The sequence below is a fragment of the Danio rerio genome, chromosome 5 (assembly GCF_049306965.1).
Source record: "Danio rerio strain Tuebingen ecotype United States chromosome 5, GRCz12tu, whole genome shotgun sequence".
In the NCBI taxonomy this organism is placed as follows: Eukaryota; Metazoa; Chordata; class Actinopteri; order Cypriniformes; family Danionidae; genus Danio; species Danio rerio.
Window position 1 is genome coordinate 60271141 of NC_133180.1, and position 22860 is coordinate 60294000.

The 22860-nt window shown below is 34.5% G+C and overlaps 1 protein-coding gene and 1 long non-coding RNA gene across 29 annotated transcripts in view; one reads left to right on the forward strand and one right to left on the reverse strand.

Annotated features, from left to right (window-relative positions):
* The window catches only part of LOC141385621 (uncharacterized), a 25732-nt gene extending 15136 nt beyond the window's left edge, over positions 1 to 10596 (forward strand). Inside the window, exons 2-3 of the long non-coding RNA XR_012406379.1 lie at positions 9696 to 9803; positions 10469 to 10596. This is a non-coding gene — a long non-coding RNA (uncharacterized lncRNA). The remainder of the gene's footprint in view (positions 1 to 9695; positions 9804 to 10468) is intronic.
* The window catches only part of mast4 (microtubule associated serine/threonine kinase family member 4), a 175906-nt gene that overhangs the window by 18649 nt on the left and 134397 nt on the right, over positions 1 to 22860 (reverse strand). For 16 of the 28 annotated variants that reach the window (XR_012406374.1, XM_001922561.8, XM_009301827.5 and 13 more), the window contains 13 exons: positions 20856 to 20934; positions 15245 to 15399; positions 13048 to 13123; positions 12752 to 12961; positions 12474 to 12575; positions 10878 to 11010; positions 6452 to 6519; positions 6156 to 6247; positions 5098 to 5306; positions 4225 to 4363; positions 3648 to 3780; positions 1657 to 1822; positions 130 to 231 (listed from right to left, as the gene is read on the reverse strand). Coding sequence is in view for 27 of the 28 variants with exons in the window: in XM_001922561.8 (XP_001922596.4) it covers positions 130 to 231; positions 1657 to 1822; positions 3648 to 3780; positions 4225 to 4363; positions 5098 to 5306; positions 6156 to 6247; positions 6452 to 6519; positions 10878 to 11010; positions 12474 to 12575; positions 12752 to 12961; positions 13048 to 13123; positions 15245 to 15399; positions 20856 to 20934 (1664 nt within the window). In the remaining variant the exon portion in view is untranslated. The remainder of the gene's footprint in view (positions 1 to 129; positions 232 to 1656; positions 1823 to 3647; positions 3781 to 4224; positions 4364 to 5097; positions 5307 to 6155; positions 6248 to 6451; positions 6520 to 10877; positions 11011 to 12473; positions 12576 to 12751; positions 12962 to 13047; positions 13124 to 15244; positions 15400 to 20855; positions 20935 to 22860) is intronic. The other 12 variants (XM_073951462.1, XM_009301828.5, XM_073951461.1 and 9 more) reach the window with 1 other exon arrangement.

Genomic DNA, 22860 nt, shown 5'->3' on the forward strand with positions numbered 1-22860 from the left:
AAATCTATATGACTTTGAAATTTCTACAACATTTTACTGGCCAAATAGGCATTTTATTTAATTGCCAAAATTATGTTTACTCACATTTGGTGCTTGGCAAGTATCACTGTAAGTATTCTGGACCCTTACCAGTGCCAAGGCGCTCCATAGGGTTCTGTCTGAGCAGCAGAGTGATCAGCTCCTGAGCATCAGCTGGTGGCGCTTCCTCTCCCTCAGGCCAGTTTATTTCATCTAAGGCAAGCAGAAGACAACAGTTTTATCCTCATTAACCAAAGTCTTTTCCAAAAATCATTCAACATGACAGATCCACACCACTTTTGTTGTGCCTCCATTGTAACACAAACCCATTACACATTCACAACACTACATTAATGAATACAGAGAATATTTTTACATATGAATCAAATGTAATAATTAAAATGCATCAAACTGCCTACTACACATAAACAGGCATGCCAAACATTATCATATCCACTTTCACATGCATGAATTCTAGGAACGAGCATCCAGTACCACAGGTTATTTTTGCATTTCTCACTAATCAAAGAGCAGACCCTTGATGAAATCATGACTTAAATGATTACTGTGGAATAACAAAACGTGTTCGATCTGAAGGAAGAGGACAGGGATTTTAGTTTAAAGGCCAGGGGGTGAAAATAATGAAGAGCGGTGCTTTGTTTGTTTTGTCGCTACAGCAACATTTGCCTCACATTTGAATCACCTCAAGAAGCATTAATATGCATCCCAGCTCAGGGCAATAGCAGCTAGCTGGGTACATTAATTATGACTCACACCGCAACACATTACTGACTAACGTTAATGGTAATCACGGTACAGAAACATTTGGGAATGGCAGAAAAGATTGTTGTTTCGGGGGCTTAAACTTGCATTACATTTTACAGGTGACTATTTGAGGTGTTAGCATTTAATTAGGCAAGTTTATTTATTTATTTCGCACACAATGGTAATTCAAAGTGCTTTACATAAACAGGAATAATCTGTTAAATCTCCAGATTAGAAGGTTGTTTTTTGAACTGCAGTATTGTTGAACAAAAGAAAATATTCCACATATTAAATATAAACAACTGTAACACTGCCTTCCTAGAAATGATAATGAATAAAATAATAATAATAATAACATAATTGACAGAACACTATCTTGCATCCCTTATTTTACTGTATTTAGCTAACATATCTTACACACTTTGTACTGTAGAACACTATTGTAAAACAAATATTTTTTCATAAGTTAATAATGTACATTCATTATTATAATAATTATTTACTCTAAATTTACATAAATACATTTCATTTACATTATTTATTTATTTATTTATATTGATTACTTAGGCTAAATGTTAGAACATTATTTTCTTACACTTTCATTTTTTTCTTTATAAGATAGAATCACATGTGATTTCACCATCATAGATCAGCAATAAACAAATCCAGAGAATTTTGAATAGCAAAACGGACAGGTGAAGCATAAGAACAGGAGACCCACATGCCTCTGGGGAGATTTGCTGATCTTATGATACTGATATGCATTAATGAGAGGCAGCGTTGAGATTACGCAACACAAGTTTGCATCTGTTAAAGCTCCTGTTGAATGAATTATGTCTGTATTGCATAACAGGAATTCAGAATGTGACTGACCGCTGATGACTTGGCCAAACAGTTCTTCTGGAGTGTCTCCAAAGAACGGTACACAGCCCACCAGAAACTCATAAAGGATGATTCCCATTGCCCACCAGTCTACTGGCTTTCCATAGCCTTGCCTCAGGATCACTTCAGGAGCAATGTACTCAGGAGTTCCGCACACCTGCAGGGAAAAGTGTATGTTACAAAACAAAGGACAGACATCATCGTTTTTTTTTTAGAAGATTTGGATTTTGGTCCTCTATCTTAAGCCCTGCTTGCTCACACTGTGCAAGTCCGGACTATTTTTTAACAAAAACTTTCCTCCTTTCCCATGGATATCATCAACCAACTATGCTTTACTAATAAAGGCTGATAAATACTAATAAATTTATAATCTGGTAATCTGAAACAGATCATAGAGATAACCAGATTATCAATAATTCTTAGTTAGAAATTGCAACAGCCGTTTCAAACAAAACCTCCACAAAGTGATTCACCTTCAACTCAAATCAAACGCGGCGCCGCATGCACTGTTCACTCGAGTAAAAAAAAAATCATGCAGTCCGCCGCACGTACCCAATGCGAACCTTCCGAAACATCGCGATGACATCACATCAGGCGAACTCAGGCGAACTAGCGGACGTGTCGAGTATAACCAGGCTTTACAGTTAATTTTCAGAACAACATCACAGTATAGCAACTGTGAGCTGTGTTTGTTCCTGTTATTTTTCTGATGATTGATGCAATAACCTATTCTGCCGGCTATTTGTTATTCTACTGACCTCCGTAGACTACAGTGATTAGTCCGAACTGCTGAACGAATCACTGGCACTACTCTTCCTACACTTCAAGAACTGTACTCTTCCAGATTAAGTAAAAGGGCGTGCAAAATCGCTCTGGACACCTCGAACCCAGCACACTTCCTGTTTGAACTGTTACTGTCTGGTCAGCGCTATAGAGCACTGAGCACAAAAACAGCCAGACACAGGAAAAGTTTCTTTCCTCAGGCCATCTACCTTATGAAGAGTTAAATATTCCACTACTGTGCAAAAAACGTGCAATACTTTCTCATATGCACTTGTACTCAGCACCTTATAACAATATACAATGCAATACTTTCTCCATACAAATTTGCACACAGCACCTTATAACCTGATATTTACATATCACGTCCAAAGCCATGTTGAAAACGCGACATGCGCTTCTTCCTTTACCAATGTAAAATATTTTTGTGCTTGCGATCTCCTGCTGTCTGTTGCTTTGGCCACCATTAGCTGTTCCTCACATGTGTGGTGCAGTCAATTTTAAAATAGTTTAACTTTTTCAGTGTGTAGAATAATACTGAATGTGTGTTATTGTTATTACTTGGAGTTAGGGTTAGGAATAGAGTAATATGCTGGCGTTGCATTACTTTAATGCATTCATGTATTGGGCTCCCACATATACTCTGTGCTCTGACTACTTAACTGTGCTGGGCGTTTCTCTCTGTTTTGCACTGAACGCAGTCGACCAATTACAACAGACTGGGTCAGATGAATCAGCATAGATTAGCCTCATGCAAAAGTGAGCTTTGAAAACAAATGAATCACTGAACAAATCATATGGGAGTTGTTGGGATAATTAGGCAAAAATAAATACATATTATAAGACAAGGAAAGGGTTTTTTGACCTTGCATTCATATCAGCCTGTTGTTGGAGACCCCCAAAACCAAATTATAATTCATAATAGGGGCTCTTTAAATATGCAACCTCTTTAAAATCAGGTGGACTTTGACTTAATACTGATGTTATACAAATAATTAAAATAATTATTTAAGCTGAATATAGTTGTGATGTAAACTGCGCCTAAAACCCATTGGGTAACCGCTAGCATATTAGAATGATTCTAAAGACAAAGTCCTAAAATAATGGTTGCGTTTATGGAACATGATTAATGACAATAACTTCAAAATTTCAATTGAAATATACAGTTTTAATAAGACTTTTATAGAAAATTGAATCTGTACCTGTTTATCAGAGAACTCTCTTGCGTCTTTCTCAATGTGACCCTCGTAGAGGTTAGTGGTCATGTTCATCAGCCCCACTTTCGATAGGCCAAAGTCTGTCAGCTTGATGTGTCCCATTGAAGTGACTAACAAACTATGGAAAATATGATAAGATATAAGAGGCACAACATAATATTATCTTGGTCATATCAGCTTATGATGCTATTAACCTAGTGGCTGTAACTTGTCTGCATCCTTTAATTAGAATAAAGATGTCAACATTTTAGACAAGGGGTTTTCAACCTTTTAGGACACACCCTCAAGTTTGACCAATTTCACTCAATAGTTAGCTGTGAAACGCTAATCAGATTCACTCTAGTGAACACATAAAAATCATCATCATGATACACTCGAGTACATGCTTCAAATTCTCATGGCCCCCTTAATAGGCCAGGTTGAAAACCCCTGTTCAAGACCAGCTAATAAAACCACCATGTAGAAATATTGTTAGGTCAGCTCATTTCATTTTTATTGTGTATGCTATGTCAAATTTCAGTAATTAGTAATTGTTAATCAGTAATTGTTAGGCACAGCTCACTTGTCTGGTTTGAGATCTCGATGGACAATTCCATAGTTGTGGAGATATTCCAGGGCTAACACAGTCTCTGCAAAGTACATTCTGGCCATGTCCACAGGGAGAGGACCCATGTTCTTCAGCAAAGTAGCACAGTCCCCTCCTGTGCGAATAAGAAACATGCAAAATAATGCTGCGTAAGACACAGATTTTTGACTTCTGGGTCAAACCATGTCAAATCAAACAATTTTCAGAAGCTTCACGTTCGTTGTATATTTATATATATATTTAAGAAAGACAAACATACAGTATATAGTGATCAAAGACAAAGACTAGGACAAAATCTTACATTTTATGGGATATATCATCATCAATGTATGAAATAAATAAATCAGTAAATAAGTAAATAAATAAATAAGTAAATAAATAAATAAACTATTTAGCAAAACAAAAGCTATATTATTTATATTTTTGTTATGAGTTTTTTTTTTTTTTTGAGAATGGCAGGTCTATCTATATCCTTTTACATTGTGGTTCTTAAACATTCATTTGATTATCTTTGTTGTTTAATAGGATATTACTTTGTATTTAGACATTTACATACATTACTTTCCAATTGTTTTTTTTACAAGGTCATCAGTTCATGTACTATAAAAACCTAACCAGAGTTAATAAAAATGACATGGAATGTGCTTACCACATGCTAAAATGATTATGATAAATATTTTTTGTATTCTTTTTTTTTTGGTATTCATTTATTATTCATTTACATGCATTAACATAACCATATATGCATTTTGCACATGAATATCGTAATTTATCAGAAAAAATTAAATATTTTTTATTTACTTGTGCACAAAACAACAAATGATATACATGTGTTATGCAGTATCTCACCTTCAACGTATTCCATAACCATGCAGAGATGTCTGCGGGTCTCAAAGGAGCAGTACATGCTGACCACAAAAGGGTTCTCTGCAAACGTTAGGATGTCTCTCTCTACAAAGGCCTGCTGGATCTGATTCCTCAGCATCAGGTTTTGCTTGTTAATCTTCTTCATGGCAAAGCGCTGTTTTGTCTCTTTGTGTCTCACTAAATACACTGCACTGTGAAACAAAGAAAAGCATCAGTCAAGTGTATGATAAAATTCATATTTATATCAATGACAATTAAAAATCTAACTTAAGCCCCTGGTTGTCATCCCACTTTGAGTTCACTCAAGAAAATGATGTAAGATATAAGCATATTATATATAGTTTGTTAACATATACAGATGAAGTCAGAATTATTACCCCCCCGATTGATTTATATATATTTTTATATTTCCCAAATGATGTTTAACAGAGCAAGGACATTTTCACAGTATGCATGATAATATTTTTTCTTCTGGAAAAAGACTTATTTGTTTTATTCCGGCTAGAATAAAACCAGTTATAAAAAAAAAAAAAAAAAAACATTTTATGGTCAAAATTATTAGCCCCTTTAAGCTTTTTTTTTAGATAGTCTACAGTAAAAGCAAACAATTACTTGCCTAATTACCCTAACCAGCCTAGTTAATGTAATTAACCTAGTTAAGCCTTTAAATGTCACTTTAAGCTGAATACTAGCATTTTGGAAAAATAACTAATAAAATATTATGTTCTGTCATCATGGCAAAGTTAAAAAAATCAGTTATTAGAAATGAGTTATTAAAACTATCATGTTTAGAAATGGCTTGAAAAAAATCTTCGTTCTGTTGAACAGAAATTGGTGAAAAAATAAACAAGCAGGCTAATAAATCAGGGGGCTAATAATTATGACTTTAAATGTGGATCAGGTTTAGACATCTAACAGTGCTCTAAACGGATTGCCAATATTTGCTTACAGAGCAGTATGTATTTTGTGCTGAAAACTAGTTATTAAAAACAGTGCTAAGTATTGGACCTAATTTGTTTATACAGTATATCATCACTTACCCATAAGCTCCATTGCTGATCAGTTTAATCATCTCAAAGTCGAGTTCACAGGGCTTGCGCCGGGACCGTAATGCTGCACTCAAACTGTGGGACTGAACATGCAAAATGCTGTAAGTAACTGATTGACTTGCAAATAAGCAAAAGTTCACATACTCTAGGTAAAATAAATAACTAAATAACTAAACAAACAAATAAATAAATAAATAAATAAATAAATAAATAAATAAATAAATAAATAAATAAATAAATAAATGAATGAATAAATGAATAAATAAATAAATAAATAAAATACTTACACTGACAGATTCATCCGTCTCAGGTGTTTCTGCAATCCCACTGTCATAACTAGTTAACTGGGCAATTTCTAGAAGACAATCAACAATGAATTAGTTGCTGGAATACACATTCAACTAATCTTTGAAAACAAAATTTCTGAAGAAAATTTCTTATATTGGTCTTGCTAAATCAATAATACAGATATAACTTGTGTAACCAGCATATAATACAAAGGTTTAAATCGTCATGGTCCAAATGTAATAAAAACTGTACAGATAAAGTATTATTCTTACATATTCTACATCCCCAATCCTCTTTAATACAAAAATCTAATTATTACCTTAATAACTATTAATAAGCAGCAAATCAGCATTTCATTCAAGCAAGTATAGTTAATGGTTCATCAAAAGTGTTCTAAAAGACCGAATCTTTTTATTTGAAAGTAATTTAAGAAATACATTTTCCTACATGATTATATATATATAGTCTGTCTTTTGCAAAAAAAATGCTTTTCTTATTTGCAAAGGCAACAACAGAAGTGTGTAATTTATAAGGAATATTGCTGATCATTAATTAATTAATTCATTCATTGATTCATTCATCCATTCCATAGTGGAATAAGCCGCTAACTATTCAGGCATATGTTTTTTTTTATTTTTTATGCAGAGGTCCTTTTAGCCGCAATATTGCTGATCAAGAATGACAGTTGTTTAAAAAAGCTATTCTGCTGTTGTTTTTGACAGAAAGAAAGAACCAAAGAAAGAACCAAAGAAAGAACAAAAGAAAGAAAGAAAGAAAGAAAGAAAGAATTTTGTAGAGCTGACTAGTGTGGTTTCTAAATTACTTAAGTGTTGTGGAAATCAATGGTGAAATCTACGCATCATGAAACATTTAGTCGGAAAACTGCCCCTCCAAACAAATCTGGTGAGACAGTCCTCAGGAGGCTCCAAAAGTAACCGATGAACAGCAGGAGGTAATGAACCAGAGGGTCGTTCAGCTGTCTCAAAAGACAACTAAGCCCATCAAAAAAGCTCTCACAACAGCTGCCCATCTCCATTTCGAATAATCAAACCAAACGATTTGGATGTTCTCCGAGGATTAGAAAGCCTTGGAGGGCTTTGTTTTGGCAGATATGGCAATGCAGAGGCATACAAGTCTACAGGCATATTCTCTCCTCATTACTGATAATGATAGTTCTGAATTCAGTTCAGTAGAGGATGCTGTGTATGTACAAAATATTTAGTTAATATTCCAATAAATATGCAAACAACAACTACAACAAAAGATAAAAATACTAATTTCTGCACCATGGTTCCAGATCTTAGACACATCATATTGTAATTTAAAAAACTTTGTTACACTAAAATCCATCTAACAACCAGTGTTGGGGATAGTTCCTTTAGAAAGTAATGCATTACAATTTTGAGTAATACCCCAAAATGTAACTACTGTAGTTGTGTTACTAAGCTACTTTTTATGGAAAGTAATATGTCACATTACTTTTGAGTTACTTTTCATACCTGCCTGAGGCTTGAACTCTTTCAGAACTTTCAGTGTATTTTATTAAATAGAAGAGCTCCGTATTTAACAACACACTGTATACTGTAATTTGTGTAACATACACCTTCATTTTACATAAAAAATAATTGAATAATGTTACCTTCTGAGAACATCCTGACCCTTCACATGCCTTACATACAGAATAGTTAAAGTTGAAAGTAATGTGTATGCTATTTTGTATTTTTGTCTCATTAGTTCAGTAAAAATCACTGTCGATTAAGACAATCCCTTTTCGTTCAGAAATAATTAGAATAGTTCCATCACAGAAATATAAGGCTCCCCTAATTTGGGTGTCTGAAATCGCCTACTACTCAGTAGGTACTGCATTTGCATTGAAGTGTACAACTCGACTGTTAAAAAAAGTACAGTAGTAAGTATGAATGTAAGTAGTATGAATGGAACTCGGATGAACAACATCCACCATTTTGTCATGATCTTGACTTACCAGCATTAGTTGCATCGCTTCACTCATGAATTCATGAATTCTCTCATGGCGCATTATGGGATAGCATAGCATGCACACTTCAGAATCTCGCCAGAAGTATTAGTATAAGTAGTAGGTCATCAGAGTACTTCTCACATACTGATTTTCGAATTCTATGAATTCGGACATACTACTTGACTCTGTTTTTAGCGTACTATATATGGAAGTATGCAGGTTCAGACACATCCACGAGCTGCGTCTCAAATGGCACACTATACACTATTTACTCATGCACTATGTATTTATGCACTTACACACTCAACAGCATAGTATATGTATGTACTGTTGTCCCAAATGGCACATTAATGTTTTTCTTAATTCGCACCGTTTTCCTGAGGACGCGTGTCAGTTGCCAAATCAGTAAAATAAATGACCAAACTATATAATAATAACTGCCATGAGTACGACCGCATTTACCATCGGGAGGCACTATAATTACTCACGTATGAGAATTTTGCTTTTACAATCCAAAATAAATGAAGTTGTCCAACATGAGTGCCCAATAGCTCCGCCCTTCCGCTACATGAGCAAAACTGCGGTCGTTGAGTGCGTGAAGTGTCCATCATTACAGTGCACTTTCATTACAGTCAATAAAGTGCACTTATTATTTTTAGAGTTTTCAGTGTGAACGCACTACTTATAATAATTATACTCTAAAATAGCGTAGAATAGTACATGAATGCACATGTAATTGCATAAGTATGCAATTTGGGACGCAGCTATGGTTTCTGTATGTTCCTGCAGGGAGCTCATCCTTACACTGAGTGGGATTCAACGTGACTACACTCATTTTTAATTCAGCAAGTTATTTTTTTAAAGTGAATTAATTAATCTAAAAAGTAACAAATATTATCAGTTTATTTTTTATGTAATGCGTTACTTGTTACTTATAAAAGCTTTTTATTAATATGTTTCAGATTTTTAAAATCAATTTCATTAATTCCGACTTTCACTGATTTTACTTATTTTTTTTCAGCATCAGTAAAAGTAGAATATGCTAGCCAGCTTATTTACAAAATGGAATAGATGTATTTATGAAAAAAGAAAAACAGTAGTTATTTTGCATGTACTTAATGCTAAGCAGATTGTTGTTTTTCTTTTGGTAATTTGTTATTTTATAAAAGTTACAGAATATATAACTATATATAACTATATTTTTAAGGTAATGATTTTAAAAGGAGTTTGCATGTTCTCCACGTGTTCATGTGGGTTTCTTCCAGGTGCTTCGGTTTCCCCCACAGTCCAAAGATATGAGCAATAGGTGAATTAAGTAAGCTAAACTTGTCTGTGGTGTATATGTGTGAATGAGAGTGTATGGATGTTTCCCAGTGACGGGTTGCAGCTGGAAGGGCATCTGCTGCGTAAAACATATGCTGGCTAAGTTGGCGGTTCATTCCACTGTGGTGACACCTAATTAATAAAGGGACTAATGCAAAAAGAAATTGTATAAATAAATAATTTTAGAAACGGACAACAGTCAGTCAAAGCTTAGTTTTAAAATCTCAATAGAAGCTTTGAATGTAAATATGATGCAATTTAAATTTCCATTCTATTTGGTAAAGTTTAATACAGTACGTTTGCGCATAATTACCACTATATCTAGTAGCTATAATATTATGATGTGGGTATGATATTTCCCTGTTAAAGTTAATAAGCATAAGTTTATAAGCTTTATAGTATAGCTTATAGTATAAGCATGTCTTAAGCAAAAAAAAAAAAAAAAAAAAACACTCCCAACAGCGTGACTAGTTTTACAGGCGCTGAAATTTTTTAATTTACTGTTTGAATATTTGAATATTCTAGAAGGTTGCTGGTTTGAGTGCCAGCTGGACCAGTTGGCATTTCTGTGTGGAGTTTGCATGTTCTCCCAGTGTTCGTGTGCGTTTTAGGTAAATTGAATAGACTCAATTGGCTGTAGTGTATGAGTGTGTGTGTGTGTGTGTGTGTGTGTGTGTGTGTGTGTGTGTGTGAATGAGTGTATGGATGTTTCCAGGTGCTGGGTTGCTGCTGGAAGGACATCCGCTGTATAAAACATATGCTGGATAAGTTGGCGGTTCATTCTATCGTTGCGACCTCTGATAAATAAAGGGACAAAGCCGACAGAAAATGAATGAATGAATGTTTGATGCAAACTGGGTCAATTCCAGCAAAGACTTCTTTCTTGGAAGCACTCAGCCTGATAGCCTGTAAATAAAACTTTATTTACTGATGAGCTGATAAAATCTAATGTGTCTAGACTCCCAAAGGAAGCATAATAATAATCACCCAATGAAATGAAAACACACTTGTTACACCCTCTTGCCATTTTTATTTTCAGTTTGTTTATAACCCATGTGTGTGCCATCCGAGGCTAGAGACCATTGGAAAAGACTATGAAAAACCATTTATGAAGGTCCTCTTACCCTCAAGTGGGTCCCTTGTCAGGCCAAGTTGGCTGATAATGTATCGTGGGATGTCTGTCTTGATGCCTTGGCCCTCTTTGGCATGACCCTCTGCAGCCTCCAGGAGATGATAGAACTCTTCTGGGTCAAACTCCTACAAGAGGAAAAGCACACTGTTAATGCAAGACTCAAACTAGGCTGCACCATAGATTTTCATTTCTTGTATAATTTAACGCTTATGCATCGGTTTAGAAAAAGTTTTTCATAAATTTTCAGAATTGTAATCCTTAAATGTTACTTTGTTTAAAGAATGGCAGCTTGATAAGCAGCCAATTGCTCACTGTGTTATATGCAGAGGGACTTTTCATTCTCAGTAACCCAGTTAAAGCACTTATGGTGAATTGCATGCTGTTGTAAAATTGACACATTTAAAGTCTGTTTTTTTTTCAAAATAGTCACTGCCTAATTGATATATGATATAAAGTGGGCCTCAGAATGTACAATAAGCGCTGCATTTATTTATTTTTTCCACGCGTGTTTTTAAAATATCAAAATTTATCTTACTTCAGTAATTTCAATGGAGTTAAATTAATGCTTGTCTATTTAACTGATTAAATTTCTAATCACATTACAACACCAATGCTGTGAAAGGAACAGTTTGAAATCGAACAATAATGTAATGTATTTTTTTTATTTAATGTCATGTCAGCAACCAAGGCTATTTTCATGGCAAAAACATTTCAATAATAAATATACAATAAAAAATCAAATAAACGAATACATAAATTAAATAATTTTCCAGGTGTCACTTTGCTTAATTAAGTCTTCTGAAAACATTAAAAGTAGAACAGTCAATTAAAATGTGTTTCACTGTGAGAGGAATTGTGCAGTATAAACATTGAAAGGAGTTTTTTGCCTTTGAGCATAAAAACATATTCTTGTATGTGCAATATGACAAATTACTTAGTGTCTTAAAATTCTGTATGAGATTTCAGGTTGTATTTCATACAGTTTATTATTTTTCAATGAATCCCACTCATTGTTACATTAACTGTTCACCGGAAGTTTATTGTCAGAGGAAAAACACTAGCTGTGCATATACACTATTTTAGAGCTTTTTCTGTTATGAAATGTCTTGGATGTGAGAACAATTGTGCTAACCTAGTGTGCTAATCTAGATATCAAAAGTTTTTCAGAGGTTTCTGAAATTCTACCACAAAATCAAGCTAATTTTATCTCTGTACAAAAACAACAACCAATTGAAAAAAAGGTTTCTTTTTTATAAAGTGTTTGAATAAAGAATTAAAAAAACCACATTCAAAGCCAGTAATCTTTGACCTTATTCATAATTTATACAGGGTTCAATGACCCTGCCAAGAACGTGACTCCGGTTCCGTTTTTTTGTTCTTTTTCATTAACTATAATAACCTTGGTTAGGAGACCCTTTTATTTCAATGTAAACTGAATCAAAATGAAAACAGTGACGACATAACCATCATACAAACCTAACCAAACTGTCCCAATGCTAATATATAAAATGAAATGTACAAAAATGTCCATTAGGTCTCATTTTGTCATACTGATCTGACAACGGACAGAAGCAAAAACACAACCTACCAAACATTCAAGCAGTCGCGCAGGCCTGGCGATGACAATGAGAATCTTCTTCACTAGCTCCTTAATGAAGGTCACCTCTGCACTCTCCGATCGCTCAGTCGACTGCATTACAATGACAGAACACATCAGAAGTGGCCATCTAAACGCATGCATCAATAAAACCAATGATCAGAGACTTGAGATAAAAGTATACACATGGGGAAACGTGTTTTAAAAACAGAAAGCTAGTTTCAGCTCAAAAGAATCAAGAAAGCGCCGTCCCTGGAGGTATCATTTACCTCATGAAAGAGCCTTTCCAGTTTATCTGTGAGCTCACAAAAGTAACGTGAGGTAATGAGGCCAAGGCGGGACTTTTCCAGGCAGTCTCTGGCCAGTTCAATGATCTGATGGTGTGCGAAGCTGAGGACACCATCAGCCAGAGGCAAGACGTTCTCAGGGGAGTTGCTTTGAATGATCTCCTTGATGCGCTCCTCCATCTGAGCTGTGGCCTGAAGGGTGGAAAAAACAAACCCACAATGAATTCCCCTTTAAATATGCAATCACTTGACACCGAGGAGGATTGGTGAACACTCACCTTGGGAAATCTTTCTTTGTACACATGGTTCATCATGATAATCTCATGGTCACAGCATGATGGGGATCTTCCAGGACTGTCAATGACATTTAAAAAAAATACATTTTCAGTATACTTTCAAGTTAAAATAAGGTAACGATTTACATGAAGGAGTGTTCGTAAGTTTGTCATGTAAACTTTAGAATCATGACATGACATGTTATAAACAAAAACGGGATTTTATACATGTTTACAGTGACTTTTGAGTTGCTCAGTTGGTATTTTAAATGCTACTACGGTTTGAGAACTTGACATTACAAAAGCAACATACACTCACTGGCCACTTTATTAGGTACCCCCTGCCTTAATCTTTCATGGCATAGATTCAACAAGGTACTGGAAATATTCCTCAGAGATTTTGGTATATATTTACATGATATAATCACGCTGTTGCAACAGATTTGTCGGCTGCATATCCATGATGCTAATGTTCAGTTCCATCACATCCCAAAAGTGCTCTATTGGATTGAGGATCTGGTGACTGTGGAGGCCATTTGAGTACAGTGAACTCATTGTCATGTTCAAGAAACCAGTCTGAGATGATTCACACTTGGCATGGCAATGACATGGTTCGTTATCCTGCTGGAAGTAGCTTTTAGAAGACGGGTGCACTGTGGTCATAAAGGGATGGACATGGTCAGAAACAATACTCAGGTAGGCTGTGGCGTTGACACAATTCTCAATTGGTACTAGTGGGCCCAAAGAGTGCCAAAAAAATATCCACCATTACATCACCAGCCTGAACCATTAATGGATGGATCCATGTTTTTATGTTGTTGATACCAATTCTGACCCTACCATCCAAATGTCACAGCAGAAATCAAGACTCATCAGACCAGGCAAGATTTTTTTCAATATTCTATTGTCCCATTTTGGTGAGCCTGTGCGAATTGCAGCCTCAGTTTCTTGTTCTAAGCTGACAGGATTGCACCCGGTGTGGTCTTCTGCTATTGTAGCCCATCTGCCTCAAGGTTGGACGTGTTGTGCATTCAGAGATGTTCTTCTGCATATTCCGGTTGTAACGAGTGGTTATTTGAGTTACTGTTGCCTTTCTATTAGTTTGGTCATTCTCCTCACCCCTGGCATCAACAAGGCATTTGTGCCCACAGAACTGCCACTCACTGGATTTTTTCTCTTTTTCGAACCATTCTCTGTACATCCTAAAGATGGTTGTGTGTGAAAATCACAGTAGATCAGCAACTGCTAAATTACTCAGACCAGCCTGTCTGACATCAACAACCATGCCACGTTTAAAGTCACTTAAATTACCTTTCTTACCCATTCTGATGCTCGATTTAAACTGCAGCAGATCATCTTGACCATGTCTACATGCCTAAATGCATTGAGCAAGTAATTGGACAAAGTGGCCGGTTAGTGTAACTTTTCATAAAGCTGTCATTGTCATGAATACCCCAACTACAATAGTGCAGATTTTGAATGCTTAATATAAATGATGCTCTTTTATATGATTATGTTATTAGTGAATTAGTCAATTAGTGAATTGTTCCACTGGAAAAAAAAGTGATTAGAAAAATATTTAGGACGATTATAATAGCCTCATGTAATAGCCTCTATCTTCTTCAAAGATAGTTGTAAAAAAATACGCTTATATACTTTAGTATGGTTCAAAACCTTCTTACTATAAATTACAATTGAAATTTTTAGTTTAATTACTGGTGTGTGGGACCGGTGGAGGGCTTTAAAAAAGTAGAAATATATGTAATCGACGCCTAATCTCTCACTATACACTTTACTAACCCATGAGGGTGTTTAAACTTTTGAATCAGAATTCCAAGCTGTCATGTGGGTATAGGCGAAAATTAAGCTTCGGACATCACTGATCAAGTGATGATGGCAAAACAAATCAAGCTCCGGTACACTGCTTCATTGTGAAATGTATGTTTTTTTTGGAACATGCTTCGAAACCTCGGCACACAACGTCACTACCAAAAATATGTATGTTTAATGTCATTTCTTTTCATTGGAAAGATGGTAAAATTACAAAAAATAAACAAGCATATGCATTAGCTTTTCAATTAGCATTAGAATTGAATTTGCATTAAATATCCTTTGAGTTGCATATTTACTGAGCAGTTTGTATGAAAAATTAGATGTAGGAAGTTAACAGATCAGAAAAAAAGCACACTGTTTTCTGTACCTGAGACTGCGAGACCGTGGCCGCATAGGAGTGACTCTTCTGTGGTCATCTCCAGAAATGCTCTCTGTGTAGAAATGCTTGGACAGGAAGTGCAGCTCATCTGGTGTGGGCTGGAAAGGCAGCTGATGGAGCTTCTCCTGTGATGAACAGGACGACTGGAAATGAAACGAAAATACATTGAAAAAGAAAAGAAAAGAAGAGAAATGAAATGGAATGAAAACACGAGAACAATGACTATTGATGTGTTTAATTACACATCACGTGATGATAATGCGGATGATGGATTAAAATTAAAATGCAGCAATGGAGGTTTATTGTTTTCCTGCTTCTTAAAGATGATGTGATCCTACAATGGTGTAGGGCAGAAAAAAAAACGCTGTCAATATGCATTTAGGTCGAGATACGAAGTAGTTAATTCATTTTAATCCAAAATTAACTTTCTGATGTTCTTTTTAAACTATACCGAGAAGCTCCATCTATAGTCAACACAAGTCGAAAATCTTGTTAATCGTAATTGACCTAAAACTATGGTTCTTTATGAGTGAATTTAACTTTGAGTTCTCAATTGTTTTAAAAAGAACTTTAAACTATTATTTTATTTTTCTTAAAATAATTTTAATTAATTAAATTTTAATTAATTGAATACATTATTGAATAAAGAATATTTTAATCACTCAATCAATCAATATCAACTCTAAATCTCTTTGCATAGTTTTTTTTGCTTTCAGTGTGAACACCAAAACGGTTCTCTATACTGAACATTGGATGGCTGTTGTGCCAGCATTAGACCATTTGCCATTTCCTGTAAGGATGGTCAGCTGCAGCAACTGTGGCACTAAACACAACAACAACAACCAGAGTGAGTGAGTGGGTCGGCAGTCTGGCATAGATTCAGGAACATATTTACCAGCAAACAAATTTGGCACTGCCCGAAATCAGACTGGGGGATAGTCATGGCAGCATCTGTTGCCTGTGGCAAACAGTATCAGCCAAGAATCAGTTCAGCTGTGTGCATATAGTGCACAGGGACAGTTCAAACATACAGTATACAGCAATGAAGCTTACAGCATACAAAAAAAAACAAAACAATTAATCTTGGTGGTGCTTATCATATACAACAAACTGTATACAGCTTTAGATATACAGTAATTTGAGATCTAACAGCAGCTTTGTACAAAGTGACCTTATTTGTGTTCCTAAGTCTAAAGCCTTTCAGTTTTATACAACAGCTAGACAAGCCTGTCACACTCTATTCTGTTAGAATAACCACCTACAGTTGATGTACATTCTTTACTTATGCATTACATCAGTGGTTCCCAACCTTCTTTTAACTCATGTCTTAAACAACAAAACATTTGTTTCTGCTGAACCAGCTACTTGTGGCAGGTTGATCACTGACTTGAATATGCGAATGATTGTCAACCTACCAGTGATTTAACAGTTAGACAGATTTTGATAGAATCTGACCAGAAATCATAACGCTTGAAATGCGTACAAAATTATTCCATCACCTTTTCAAGTGAAAGGACCTTAATAACGTATTCTTGTTGCTACTGTAGGTTAGATACATACCAATTTATTTGCCTTTTTTAAATTTATTTTTACATGCATACATTCTCCCATTTTGTGTGTGGGAGTTCTGTGGATAATTTGAAGCACCCACAACCAGCACAAAAACGAGTATCTTAATGCCTCCACTAGCATTCAACTATCAAATCTTTTCTCGGTTGCACCAGGTTCTGTGAGTGCAGGTTTCTAGATCAGACAAGCATTTAAAACTGGCAGAGAATTTTGAGCACTAGACTTGTTGACAACATGTTTTAAACCAATAGATCATTAAATTATACATATTATTATGCCAAGAATTGATTACAAACATTATTAATGTTATTTAAAAAAAAAAAAAAAAATAGATGGAAACCCCAAGCTTTACCGTCTAGTCCACTGGACCACAGGTTGAAAAACACTGCTTTATAATGTTCTCGACTGGGGGCCTTAAAGTACAAATGAAATCTAAACTAACCAAATGCTTTTGTTAGCCTACATTGCTAGTTTTTTTGTGAAAAATTCATCTGTTTATGTCATTAAGAAAAGAAGAAGAAGAAAAAAAAAACAATCGTGTGCACTTGTAAGCTAAAATTTAAATCTGAAAATGCACTTCCTGTTTGTTTTAGTTTAATTCTCAGATTACGTCTCTCTGAGGTATTTAATTATGTAACACTTGATTAACCACACCCCTCCAACTGTCAGTTTTGACCACAAACCGAAAACGTGAGGAGGAGGAGGAGGAGGAGTCTGTTGTAAAAACTCTTCCGAACCCCTTTCCCCAAACGAAATACCTACTTTCACACATCCAATTAACTTGTAGTAGAAAAAAATAGCCTCATCTACTGTTTTCTCATTTAATATTTTTATTTCTCTAGGAACTGCGTTTTACTTTATAAATTAAAGGCGGAATTTATTAGCTCTCCTAAGATTTGTAATTCTTTAGTAATTTACAAAAAAATATATATTTTTACATTAAAAAATTCTAGTTTTAATCGTATATGTCTAATAACCAACTAATTTTGTCTATGACACCATAAAACAACATAAAAGAGTGGAGGAACTATGACGTCAATTTGTACACAAAAATCTGAATGCGACTTAGCATTTTAGCAGTTCCGGTTCCCTCTTCCCAAAGTCAATGGATTTTTTGAATAGGATTTTGGTTAAATCATTTAAATAAGGTTCGTGGCTACAAAACACTCAAGATACTTTCACATTTTATTCCACAACATACAAAACATCAGTTACACCCACTCTTGATTTTTTAAATCATGGTTGCTAGCAAGCAGCTAAATTTGACTATGGGCAATGTAGGAGACTGATCTCAGCAATGCAAATGTATTACATTTATAAAAGTATGAACATATTTACTGATATTTTAACGTGGGCATTTCAAATATAAATAAATCTAATGATTTTTTTTGTCGCTTTTCACTGTACTTGACAAAAAAGAATATTGAATGTTGTTCTTTATCCACAATGAGACTTGCAGGCATTTGATAGACCTGTCAATTAGACAAGCCTCAATTCTTTCTGTTATCTATGAAAAAGAATATGGGATTTGTAATTGACAGCTGTAGGGTTTTCACTAAGGTAAGTGGGCTGTGCTCTTTTTTAAAGGCCTTATGATAATAATATGAAGGCACATTTATACATGTTTATTTATACAAAACTATTACAACAAATATAATGCAAAATCAAATATATTTCCAACGGGAAAACTGTCCAAAAAGTCAAGTAGGTCTATATACAAATGTGTTTTTACGTACAGTTGAAGTCAGAATTATTAGAATATAATAATTATAAAAATATTATAATATTTTTAAATATTTCCCAAACAATGTTTAACAGAGCAAGGACATTTTCCCAGTATGTCTGACAATCTTTTTCTTCTGGATAAAGTCTTGTTTGATTTATTTCAGCTAGAATAGAAGTTGTTTTAATTTTTTAAAACCATTTTAAGGTTAAAAATATAAGCCTCTTTAAGCAGAACAAACCATCGTTATACAATAACTTGTCCAATTACCCTAACCTGCCTAGTTAACCCAATTAGTGTCTAAAAATATCTAGCAAAGTATTTTTTTACTGTCATCATGGCAAAGATAAAAGAAATCAGTTATTAGAAAAGAGTTATTAAAACTATTATATTTAGAAATGTGCTGAAACAAATGTGTTGAAAGGGGAGGGGGGTAACAAGCGAGCGACCTGAAGTCAGTGTAGTCCGTTCATAGCCCAATATTAGCTTTTCAGTTCTTGCGTTAGCATTTAGGATCCAAAAATGATAAAAGTTAGATTATCCTGTGAGGTTTATTCCAGTTGAATAAAACATGTAAGTGTAATAAACTGAGTTTGAACATAGTGCTTATTGTTAGCAATCTTCGAAAAGCTTAAACTAAAAATACTATAGGGCTTTTAGCGAGGGAACCAGTTTATGCTAACAGCCGATTGGCGTCACAGTTCTTCCTCTATATTTTGTATTATATTGCAAGATTAAAAAGATCCTTCAAAAGTTTATCCAAAAATATAAATTCTTTAATTTTTCACTGACCCTTTGGTATTGTCAAATTTTTTATGAATTTCTTTCTTGTTAAACACTAAAGAGTATATTTTGAGCAAAATTGTTGTAACCACCTGTAACCATTGACTTTCATAATATGTGTTTCTCCTACTATGGAAGTCATAGGTTACACTTTAACTAATCAAAAGAAAGAAACTCAAATGTTTGATACCACTCGTGGAAGATAGGGGGCTAATTTAAAGGCTTAACTAGGTTATTTAGGGTAACTAGCCAATCATTTTGCCCTTAACTAATAGGGCCCTATCATACACCTGGTGCAATGTGGCGCAAGGCGCGGCGCAATAGTCTTTTGCTACTTTAAGCTCTGCGCAAGGGTCATTTTGAGGTGTTGCGCCACGCTGTTTAAATAGCAAAGGAATTTGCACTCATATGTGCGCCCATAGGTGTTCTGGTTTAAAAAAGAAGGGGTGTTTTGGCACGTTGCTATTTTGAGAAACTGTAAATAGTCTGTTCTCTAGACCAGAACAAAGTCGGTCTGTTGTCTGGCGCAAAGTGCCATTACGCAAATATCTTTACATATAAAAAAGATATGATATGTTAAGGATATATATAATAAGGATATATATATATATATATGATATAAATATAAATGATTAAAATATTACAAAACATATTTTAATAACATATTATAAATTTCTAGCCTACATGAATTTAAAAACCACTGCCTTCATACTTTCTTCATCTCGGTAGGCTTTTATTAGTTCATTCAATTTGCTTTTGTATAATGTTATTATTATTAGCAGCAGTATTTATTATATCCATATTTATATTTGTTTTATTAAAAACAAGCTTAGATTTGTCCACCTGTCAGGTTTTAGACCATATGGGGCATGGCAGGTGTATTTGGAAATAACTCAGTATTTTGACCACACTTTGTTATTATTGTTTATTTATTCGTTTGCTGGAAATTAGAACTGAATTTAGAAATAGTTTTGAAATAAATCTTTGCGCTTAACAAACAAAATTAAATATTTATAGGCTAATTGATGTTTGTGCTATAAGGTTTCCCTATCCACGAGAGCAAAAGCGAAAGTGAACTTACTTTACGTCAAAATGCGCTTATGGCGCACAACGCAGCTGGCTTTTAAAGGTAATGGGAGATGAAACTCTAATTGGTTTATTCTCAAAACACACCTATAACTCATTAAGAAAATAAACTCAACCCTTTTAGACCATGCACCATGGCGCAAAGCGGGTTTTCCCGTCCTTAAATTAGCAAAAATGCGTTCTGACACGGCCTGAAAGCGTTTGTGCCTTGCGTTTTGCGCTCTGCGCATGGACCGTCAAATAGAGCCCATAGAGAACAAAAAAGTATGCCTGGGCTTTAGGGGTGCATTCATACTAAGAGTGATTTATTGGCTTGATACCAACTTTTTATTCTTTATATGTTTGCTTTTGCTTGCAGGTTGGTCTTCTAGATTTTCTTATGGTGGAAACGTGTATGCACACTTAACCAATACAGTATGAAAAACATGGAGTACTTACAGAGACTGTAGAGCTGGGTGTGTTTGTTCCATAGCCAGAAGAGGGAAGAGATGCCAAGGACCAGCGTCGCCCATCAGTTCTACAAACGCAGAAAACTCTTAGTCCATATACCTTTAAATAGTTATTGCCACTGTTTAGAATCATCATCTGCAAACTGTATATACTAGATTGCATTCCATTGGCTCAAATACATGAGAAGCAAGTGGTACACTAGATAAAAAGAAAATGCTGAGTTTGTCATTCATTTTCAGAGTAGAGCAGATGAAAGACAGTGGCAGTGTAACCCATGAGCTGGGGCTGCTATCTTTTGGAGCAGTGCGCTGTGAGCCATTTCTTCTGGCTGACTGAATGATCTAATGATAATCACAGGAAGACAAATGCCACAAACACAGGGAGGAGAGTTGCATGTGCCGAATACATACAGAAAATGCCCAAAAATGGTTGTGCAGACACTTGATGTCAATATCATGTCAAGTGAGGTTGCGATGCACTATGGTTGAATTCTGAGAAATATGTACAAGTATAACAGAGTGAATCTCATGAATCTTACGTCCAGGTCTCATCTCACAACAACAATCGCAAGAATGATAAACTCTGTTCATTTACAAATCATATGGAAAAAAATATTTAGTCTTTTTTCATTGTGGCAGTTTTTTCATTCCACACAGTCTCAAAAAGCTTTAGTGTGTTTGTGTGTTTTAATAAGGTGAAACTTATTTGACTACCATTACTATATACATTTTTTTTGTGTTTTTTTTTTTATTCCTTATGATAGTTACTTATGTTTTTTTTTCTTTGGTTACAAATATTAAAAAAAAAAAAGTCCTACTAAAAGCTGCACAGACCAGATTATCAAACAACTTGTTTTTAAATTAGTTAAAAAAAATATTGTATTATCATTACTTTCAAAATTAATTTAATGTGTTTTTTTACACTTTATGACAGTTTATTTTCTTTATTTAATAATAATACTATAAATAAATGAATAAAAATAAAGTCCTATCTAAAGCTGCACGGACTAGATTACGGAACATTTTTATTTTTAAATGAGTGAAAAAAGATCTGAACACATTTCTGTCAGGTATCATGAGATTCTCTTAATAAACTTTCATTTACCTGTCTGCTCTTAGTCCATGACTTGGTGATCAAAAATGATAAGAAAAAGCGTAAATACATATGTATAAATAAAATAAATAAACAAATAAATAAAAAAAACAAAGGCAAAAAAAAATTTATTATAATTTTAAAATAAAAGACCTATTTTTTTTTTCTCTCTCATTCAGGCCTGTCTGCTCGAACACAGTTTGATGTGACAGGTTAAAATCTGAACTTTCGAACCATGGTTTTAAATTTGTTCTCATCTAAAACTGTAGAAAGCCTGTCAGCTCGTGAGGTTTTCAAAAGCAGAAACCAAAGCTTTCATCAGGCACACACTTCTCTCATCAAAGAATATATTTTACTGTATCACTGAACTGATATGCTGATCTTCCAGACAGATCTGGACCACAATTCTAATAATACAGCTGCTTTTTATTTCTAAGATTTTGAAGTTTCCATGCAGTCTGGTTATCTCATCCTTTTCATTGCCTGGTTCTCATATCACAATACCACTGAAGGGTATTGTGGGTGCTTACCAAGTAAAATGAGCCAAACTCAAAACACGATCTATAATCTTGTCCATAGAATAGTTTTGGCTACTTGGGTAAAAATAGTTGCTCTGTGATATAGAAAACTTCTCTTCAGATATGTGCTATAGACCATTTCAATGTGTTACTCTCATTGACCAATGAACATGTCCTGCTTGTTATCATACCATTTTAAAACTGTAACAAGATGAAATTTAATAATATATTAATGTTAAAACATCTGTCATAACATGATTTATCAATATGTTGCTCTTTTTTGGTTCTCAGGAGCTATGGAAATTAAAAATGTAAAACAGCAAAATACATTAGGACCATTGCTATTGTTGACATCCCTCAAAATGGTTTATAATATAGATTTC